Source organism: Nansenia antarctica (genome assembly GCF_963989245.1).
Source record: "Nansenia antarctica genome assembly, chromosome: 6".
Taxonomy (NCBI): Eukaryota; Metazoa; Chordata; class Actinopteri; order Argentiniformes; family Microstomatidae; genus Nansenia; species Nansenia antarctica.
The window spans coordinates 9,125,539-9,135,538 of NC_137676.1; the positions used below are offsets into that span (position 1 = coordinate 9,125,539).

The 10,000-nt window shown below is 47.0% G+C and overlaps 1 protein-coding gene across 1 annotated transcript in view; it reads left to right on the forward strand.

Annotated features, from left to right (window-relative positions):
* LOC308160242 (plexin-A1-like) overlaps positions 1–10,000 on the forward strand; it is a gene marked incomplete at both ends in the record, with an annotated part of 160,685 nt that overhangs the window by 91,324 nt on the left and 59,361 nt on the right. Inside the window, 4 exon segments of the mRNA XM_080534160.1 lie at positions 729–842; positions 1,076–1,231; positions 1,336–1,403; positions 5,884–5,998. Of these exon segments, the coding sequence (XP_080390286.1) occupies positions 729–842; positions 1,076–1,231; positions 1,336–1,403; positions 5,884–5,998 (453 nt within the window).

The following is a 10,000-nucleotide window of genomic DNA, read 5'->3' on the forward strand; positions in this document are numbered from 1 at the left end:
TCTCAGATATTAGCATAGCGATGTTAGCCAGACGAGCCAATACTAGCCCTAATTAGCCAGCTAGCCGCCAGAATGGGAATGGGAAGGGGATGCAAAGTGCTAGTGCTCACCTGGAGCTCTTATCAAGGCCAGGGTCAATGTCTTTGTGTGTGCGTGTGTGTATGCTGTGGTGTGTGCGTGTGTGGTGTGTGTGTGTTTGTGTGTGATGTGTGCATGCATGCACGTGTGTGTGTGCACCTCCCTTGTGACATACACTAGCATTTTCACAGCAGCGTTTCCCCGCCCCCCTCACCGCCCACTGCCACCCCTGACCCCTCAGTCCTGAACCCAACCATGTATAGGCTGCCAGCTGGTTGGTGCGTGCCAAAGCTGTAGGCAGTGAAAAAGCTTTTCTCTGGGGCGGCGGGCACCGTGGGCGGGCAGGCCGCTGAGTTGGCAAGGCAGATCGCCCCGGCAGCTATTTACATACGCAGCAACAATATTAGAGTTTTGCATTTCAATAGACGGAGGGAATAGTTTAATTGAGCATGCGAAGAGGCCGAATACAGAGAGAGAGAGAGAGATTGTGCTCATTGTGTCAGAGATAATGTGTCCACAGATCTAAAGGTTAGGGCCTCAGACTATCCACAATGGCCATGTTAATATGAAAGGCTGAGACGCAGCAGGCAGGGATCTGAACTGTGAATAGACCCCCAGAATCCCCATCTCCCCATCCCACCCCACCCCAGAGCCCCAGGAGAGGCTCTCGCTGGCAGCCAATGGTGTTCACTGTGTTCCCCAGTCACTCCACTCCCTGGACCACCTGGGAGCACTTCATTGTCACAGCAGAATGTCAGACTGCAGTACAACAGTTACCTATCTATCTATCTATCTATCTATCTATCTATCTATATACTGTTATATATATATATATATATTATATATATATACACTGCTCAAAGAAATTAAGGGAACACTTCAAGGATATGCCTCCCCAGGCCATCACTGACACGCCAAACCGGTCATGCTGGATGCAAGCAGCATAACGTTCGCCACGGCGTCTCCAGACTCTTTCATGTCTGTCACATGTGCTCAGTGTGAACCTGCTCTCATCTGTGAAGAGAACGGGGCGCCAATGGCGAACCTGCCAATTCTGGTGTTCTCTGGCAAATGCCAATCGAGCTGCACGGTGCTGGGCTGTGAACACAAGTCCCACCTAGAGGACGTCCGGCCCTCATGCCACCCTCATGGAGTCTGTTTCTGACAGTTTGGTCAGAAATATGCACACGAGCAGCCCGCTGGAGGTCATTTTTGTAGGGCTCTGGCAGTGCTCCTCCTGTTCCTCCTCACACAAAGGAGCAGATACTGGTCCTGCTGCTGGGTTGTTGCGCTTCTACGCAGGGGCGGAGCTACCGTGGGCTACCGTGAGCTACTGTTGTGATCTGATTGGCCACCCCGTGTGCCACCCCAACGCCCATTGGGTGTTGAGTGCTGTCAATCATTGTGCCCTCCTCCTGAAAATTATCTGGCCCCCCCCCCTGCTTCTGTGGCCCTGTCCAGCTCTCCTCATGTAATGGCCGGCCTCCCAGTATCTCCTCTACACTCTTGAGACTGTGCTGGGAGACACAGCAAACCCTATTGTGATGGCACGTATGGATGTGCCATCCTGGAGGAGCTGGACTACCTGTGCAACCTGAATGGGCTGCAGGTTCCGCCTCATGCTACCAGTAGTGACAAGGGCACTAGCAAAATGCAAAACTAGAGAAAATCAGGAAGGATAAGGAGAAAGAAATGGTAAGATAAGGAGATAAGGATCTAAATGATCCTAAATGATAAATGATAAGGAGAGAGAAATGGTCTGTCGCCACCTCCTCCTTTTTGGGGGTTGTTCTGCGGTTGCCTCTCCTGTCCATCTGTTGTCGCTTTCATTTGCACCAAAGCAGGTGAAGTTGATTAACAATCGTTTACACTTCCTAACTGGACAGATCGATATCCCAGAAGTTTAATTGACTTGGTGTTATACTGTGATGATTAAGTGTTCCCTTCATTTTTTTGAGCAGTGTAGATAGACTCAATGATATATACACTCCTCCTGTGGTGTCTATCTATCTATCTATCTATCTATCTATCTATCTATCTATCTATCTATCTATCTATCTATCTATCTATCTATCTATCTAAGTGCCTTGAAGCTGTCATTACAAACAAAGGCTTCTCCACTAAGTATTGAATTAATTTCAGTTAGTGTGTTAAATATTTTTTTTCTGTTTCATTCCACTTATTACATATAGCTGTATTTACATATGGACTTAAATGTTTAGATTTTTTGTCTGGATTGTTTGAGTTAATACCAAAGTCTGGTGCATTTCACTTGAATAGGCTCCCCCCCCCCCCCCCCGGTCTTTGGTTTGATGATGGTTTAGAGTAGTGTTGTTCCGATACCATTTTTTGATCCCGATACCGATACCTGACCGTGCAGTACTTGCCGATACCGAGTACCGATCCGATACCACAACGTTTGAAAAAACAAAACAAAAAAACATGTTTTTTGAGCCGCATACTCACCTCGATGTAAAATTATTGCTAACACTTAGTCTGGCACTGCTCAAAACCTTTGTAAAACAGGAAAAAATACCAACAGAGAGTGAATACTATAGAACTTTTTTTTATTGTCTACCTGGTATGGTGACAAGAAAATCAACCCCTTATAAAACCTGAAATGTGGCTCTCACAGATGCCAATCAGTGCAATATCCATTTAAGATATAAAACAGTCGTAGTAGTAGTGCAACAGCAAGTGAACATTTACAAACAAAATTCCAAAAAAAAAATTTGTTAGTACTCGCCGATACCGATACCAGCATTTTTGTGCGTATCGGTGGCCATGCCGATACTAGTATCGGTATCGGAACAACACTAGTTTAGAGCGATGGTAGGATATTCTTCATCATCCAAGTGCTTGAGTTTGCTAGCCAATTTGGTGGGTGGCAAGCATGGATGATGAATATATTATACGGCACAAGGGAGGTCCTGTATATTCATCCAGCCCAAAATATGGGGCATCCTGGCTAATACAGGACAGTTGGCAACCCTGATCTCCATAGTTCACCGCCTCACGAACTGCAGAATGTAAACACAAACTGGAGATGATAGAAGGTGGGACTAGAAAGCCCAACTGTGAAAATTCAAACCAAATGGCCGCTGGTAAGCCTTGCGCGTAAGCATAAGCGCGTGCTGGTGGCTAATGAGTTGTGTTTCAGGCGTCTCTCAGTCTGTGTAGATAGGCTTTGATGACCTGCTCTGCCACACACACATTGTCTCTCTCTCTCTCCAATGTTTCCCCGTAGGCTGCAGGGAAATAATCACGGGTCAAAGGTCATCCCCACCCTCCCCTCCTCTGTTTATCGTCCAGCAGAGATCAATATCTGTCTGGGGGCAAAGCTAAGACCACTAGCTACGTCTGCTCTCTGTTATAGCTGTCTGTTAGCATTGCACAGTCAATACCTAACCTTTCCCTATAGAAATACATCAAGGTCATAGCCCTTAGCCTAGCCAATATCCACCCTCTCTCCCCATAGACTTACACAGAGTGTTAGCATAGTGAATATCCACCCTCTCTCCCATTGAAATATACAGTCTATTAGCATAGAGAAGGTCCACCCTCTCTCCCCATAGACTTACACAGGCTGTTAGCATAACCAATATCCAACCATGCTACGGTCAACACACAGGGATCAATTATAGCCTGTAGTGCCTAGCGCAGGCTTGGCTAGCCCCTCCAGCTCATTAGGCTACTGGCAATCTGGAGAGAAGAAGACAATAGGTCTCCCAAGCACACTAGCACACTGGTTGTTAGCATAGCATCAAACCCCTGTCTCTCTGGTCCCTATATAAATAGCATCAGAATTTGTGTGTTAGCATAGCATAAATCCACCTTTTCCCTATAGAAATACACAGGATGGATTATAGCTTGTACCCCAAAGAGCAGGCTGGTCCTTCTACCTCATTACTAGCACACACACACACACACACACACACACACACACACACACACACACACACACACACACACACACACACACACACACACACACACACACACACACACACACACACATTACTACCAGTCTGGAGCTTGGCTGTATGCCTCATGTCCCGTGTATAGGCTAATAACAGACAAGCTAGAGGCCTGTGGAGAACTTGTAACGATTTGAACAAATCAGTGTGTTTATCCCCCCCCCCAAAAGCAGCAGACTCTACAACTAATGCATGTATTTCCTTTTATTTCATCCCCCCTTTTCTGCGTCTCCTCCAGCTCTAACAGCCTCGCTGCAGCTGGTAATACATGTTCATTTATGCTGTTTTCTGAATTATGGTAAAAGGGAGTTTTAGAGGGAAAAAGGGCTTATCTTGGCTGTGCAGCTCATTTGAATGTAAGCCCTTTTTGAATGTGTTGAATATGGAGGGAGGAGAGGAGGAGAGGAGTGGAGGAGCATTCTAGTCTTAGCTGCTCTTGGCTGTGGAGGAATGGTAACATGAAGAGGGGTTGACGGATGCGGTTCTACTTTGTTCATATATATACAGATTATGTTTATGAAGATTTTGACAGAGACAGGCACATCCTAATTGTCTAAATGGTAAATGGACTGCACTTATATAGCGCCTTCCTCCAAAGCGCTTACCTCAAGCTACCATGCAAGGTTTCTGCTCATTGGGAGCAATTTGGGGTTCAGTGTCTTGCCCAAGGACACCTCGACACGTGACCAACCAGGGATCGAACCACCGACCTTGCGATCATTAGACACCGGCTCTACCTCGTGAGCCACAGCCGCCCCAAAATGTCTAAAATGTCTTCCTCTCACCTCGTCTTCCTCTCCTCTCCTGCATTTGCACCAGGAGAGGCTGGTGGAGGTAGACATCGGAGGATGGGCTCATTGTGATGCATGGGACGGTACATTGTGTTTGATACCATTTCTCATTCTGTTCCATGCATTACAATGAGCCCGTCCTCCAATGTCTACCTCCACCAGCCTCCACTGATTTGCACTGATGCTGAAGAAGGAAACAGAGGCCAGGGGATTGCTGCCATCTATCCTGTGTTTGTTCCAGTATAGTTGTGGGAGAGGAGACAAGGGACAGAAACAAGGGAAGGAGACAAGGGAAGGAAGCCACTTTAGACTATTGAGACACACCCCAGGCATTCTAGACCTGTAGAGGTTGATTGGTCAATTTAGTGACTCACATGGGTGATTAAGGCGGAGACTTTGTCCCGAGGGGGGCAGTGGATTTCTAACGTTGGTTCTTAATGATCGTTAGATGACTTAATTGGACAAATCACCAGGACAATGTGTCTTAATGAGTTTGTGTGCGAAAGTCAAAGAGCCTGAAGGGAGATTCTAAGTGGTTAGAAATATCGCTGTCCGTCAACTTTGAATTGGACTGTATAATCCAATACCTCCTTGTCGATAACCACACACACACACACACACACACACACACACACACAGGAGGTCTTAAAGCTGTGATCAGGAACGTGCTGCATATAAATATATATATATATCTTTCCACCCTGCATCTATCTTTACTTGTTCTCTTGTTTTGCCTTTACCTCTCTATCCTGCTGTCTGCCTATCCTCCTCTCTCTACCTCCAGGGACTGTTGAAGGATAGATCATTCTCATCCTCCTTCTCCTTCAGACTCAAGTGATATTGATGGTGTTCAGGATGATGTGTAGAGGAAGCAGGATATGGAGTTTTAATCTCCCTCTCTCTCTCTCTCTCTCTCTCTCTCTCTCTCTCTCTCTCTCTCTCTCTCTCTCTCTCTTTCTCTCTTTCTCTCTCTCTCTCTCTCTCTCTCTCTCTCTCTCTCTCTCTCTCTCTCTCTCTCTCTCTCTCTCTCTCTACAGGTGTCTGTCATGTGTGACAGGAGTCTTCCCCTGCCATTGGTGTAAATACCGTCACATGTGTACCCAGAACGCCAATGACTGCTCTTTCCAGGAGGGACGTGTCAACGTGTCAGAGGTGAAAGGGCACACACACACACACACACACACACACACACACACACACATACACACACACACACACACACACACACACACACACACAGGCACATACACACACACACACAGGCACATACACACACACACACACACACACACACACACACACACACACACACACACACACAGCTTATGTGCAGGTCCCAGCTGGGTCCTTGGCATTATGGTGGCAGCATGTGTGTGTGAGAGTGATGCAGTGAGTGACAGAGGAGCAGCTGTTGAAATAAACCAGCGCTGGATTTATGCTCTTCTAAACAGGCCAGGGTGAATGGCTATGCTAATGCTATCGTGTTCTACATTTCTAAATGCAACATTTGCATGAGAAGTAATATCAATCTTTGCGCTCTCTTTCTTTGCTCTCTCTCTCTCTCTCTCTCTCTCTCTCTCTCTCTCTCTCTCTCTCTCTCTCTCTCTCCATGGCATGCCAAGTGCACCGTACATGGTCTCTGCTGTACGGGAATGAAATGTTGACAGGCAGAACATGCTCTTCAGCATTCACAGATACTAACAAGTACACAGGCGCTAACACTTATACAGACACCCACACACACACACACACACACACACACACCCCACACACACACACACACACACACACACACACACACACACACACACACAAGTACAGTCACATCCTTACCGTTAATCTTCAGTCCCCTGATCCCTGCGACAATAACCTATTTACCATGCTAAATCCTCAGTTTAGCCATGGACGGTGTGTGTGTGTGTGTGTGTGTGTGTGTGTGTGTGTGCATGCATGTGTGTGGGTGTGTGACCTGAGGGGCTATCTATCTATATGTCTGTCTGATGCTGTGTAACACTGCTGAACAGTGCCAGTGTCTCTGAACGCAGCTTGGCTCATGTATACATGTGTTGTCTTGGCCATGTGCAGGCGGGCGGCTCCTTCATCGTTCCTGAACCGGGTGATGGTGGTTGTTGGGGGGGGGGGGGGGGGGGGGGGGGTACAGGGGAACACTTTACTTCAACATTGGGTTTTACAGCCCTGTAAACATGGCTATAACACCTTTTATTCTACATGCAGGTAGTGAGCATTAGGGAAATGGTGTAATAAACACACACACACGCATGCCCGCACACATGCACACATACACACATGCACAATTTCAATTTAATACAACTTTACGTGTCCCCTTAAGGCAATTAGATTGGAAAAATAAAGTGAATTGAATTGAATTCCTACAAATGGGTGTGTTTATATTGCACATCTCCCTAATGCTCTATGACTGCATCCACAGTTATAGGCTGTTTTCCTCAGCCCACACTGTAGACGCATTCACTCACACACACACACACACACACACACACACACACACACACACACACACACACACACACACACACACACACACAACCCAGATAACCCAGATTCTGGCGGTGTCTTCATATTGGTGCAGAGGTTACCATGGTAACATTTGGAAAATGCTATATAAATGGTTTTAATATTTTTTCCAAATGTTGTAAATATATTAATAGGCACATAATACCATCTGTATACGCGTGTGTGTGTGTGTGTGTGTGTGTGAGAGTATGTGTGTGCGTCTGTGCATGTGTGCGTGTGTGTGTTTGCGTGTGTGTGTGTGTGTCTGTGTGTTATTGCGTGAGTGTGTGCGTGCGTGCGTGTGTGTTTCTGTAGCCTGGCCCCTGATCTGAAGCCAGCTCCTATGGCTAGTGTGTACATGACCAAGACAGCAGAGATGACTCAAGCATTAACACTGTCCACACACACACACACACACACACACACACACACACACACACACGCGCACAAGCATGTGTATACAAGCCCGAAAGGTGTATTCCTCTACTTGTAATGCATGGAACAGAATGAAGAATGGTATCAAACACACGCTGGTGAGAGTCTCCACCGGCCTCCCCTGCCCTCAGTATACCTAGCTGGTGTATCTCAGCCTCCCCTGCCCTCAGTATACCTAGCTGGTGTATCTCGAGACGGTTCTCATGGACGTCCGTCCACCGGCGCTGAGAATACGCGGCTGTAATGAGTAGACTTTTGCAAATCAAATGTATATAAATCAACATTGGGCTCTGACAGCAGATAAACACAACAACACATTAAATGCGACCAGGCAGAAAATTGCTAGAGTAAGCTGCACTTGAGAAACCCATCAGGAGAAATGAAATAAACAAACACACCACAGACAGATTAACAAACATTGAAACAAACAAATTTGCTCGGCCGTGCGGGACGATGTTCTGGACGGTGACAGTCGGGGTGGTGTCGCTCGGGGTTCGCTGGTCCGACGTCGCAGGGAAGGGAGGGAATTAAAGCTTTGACTTTACCTCACCTGGTGGTGGTCTGGTAGAGGTCTGATAGAGGTGCAGGGAGGGGAGTGACTTTTAGAGCAGTTGCTTTAAAGGGGAGTGAGTTTTTAAGAAAGTGAGTTAAGGAAGTGAGTTAGGGTTAGGGTAAAGGTTAGGGTAAAGGTTAGGGTTAGGGTTAGGGTAACCCTAGGGTTAGGGTAACCCTAACCCTAACCCTAACCTTAACCCTAACCCTAAATGTGGCCTAACTAATTAATGCAAGTGCAGCCCGACAGGCGCACATAACAGGCGCACCCCTGCGCTTTCAGAACGAGCTACCCCAATGTCACGTCGGAATTCGACGTTTGGATGCAATCTCACGTCAGAATTCGACGTTTGTCCATAAACGTCGAATTCTGACGTCTGCCGTGTGAGACCAGGCTGGCCCTTGAGTAAGTTACTCAGTTACTCCAGGGGGAATGTCCCTGTAATCTGTAATTGTGAATGGTTTTTGTATTAAAAGCGTCTGCTAAATGGCAAATTCTAATTCTAAGAGGAGTGAGTTTTCAAGGCGATGACTTTAAGGGGAGTCCGTTTTAGGGTTGGGGTTAGAGTGACTTTAAGCTTAGACTTGACCTCACTGGGCTAGCCATGGTGGTTGGATAGAGAGTGGAACCCTGGTTGTGGAACCGTGGAGGTACATTTGTGTTTGATACCTTTCCTCATCCCATTCCATGCACAGACCCTCTGAGGATTGAGCTACTGTATAGGTCCACATTAGCCTGGTCCTATTAATAACCATTAGCCCCTATGCTAGCTAGCCCTTGTTAGCCTGGTCGTAATAATAACCATTAGCCCCTATGCTAGCTAGCCCTTGTTAGCCTGGTCGTATTAATAACCATTAGCCCCTATGCTAGCTAGCCCTTGTTAGCCTGGTCGTATTAATAACCATTAGCCCCTATGCTAGCTAGCCCTTGTTAGCCTGGTCGTATTAATAACCATTAGCCCCTACGCTAGCTAGCCCTTGTTAGCCTGGTCCTATTAATAACCATTAGTGCCTGTGCTAGCTAGCTATCTCTTCAGATGTAGAAACAGAGATGTATTGTAGATCAACATTAGTCTTGGTCGGGCTAATTACCAGATGTATCACAGTGTCAGGAGAGGTACTGTTCAGAGCTGTCGTCCCCTTCATTACCTACACACAAACACAATGCACGCATGCACGCACGCACACGCCAAGGATGAAAATGCCATGTCTAATATGAATAGGTGTTCTCCCAGACATCCCCCAGACATCTTAGTATGTCCCACAGCCTCTTACTAAGACAAAAAGACACACACACACACACACACACACACATGAAAATGTTGTATGCACACATGCACACACACATGCACACACACGGCTGGCTGACTGTTAACTTGAGTGAGGGAGAGAGAGAGCAGCCAACGTGCCAACTCTCAACCCTACTCAACTCTGCCAGTCCCAGTTTGTCTCCCCGGTGTGTGTGTGTGTGTGTGTGTGTGTGTGGGTGGGTGTGGGTGTGTGTGTGTGTGTGTGTGTGTGTGTGTGTGTGTGTGTGTGTGTGTGTGTGTGGGTGGGTGTGGGTGTGGGTGTGGGTGTGGGTGTCTGTATAAGTGTTAGCGCCTGTGTACTTGTTAGTATCTGTGAATGCTGTGT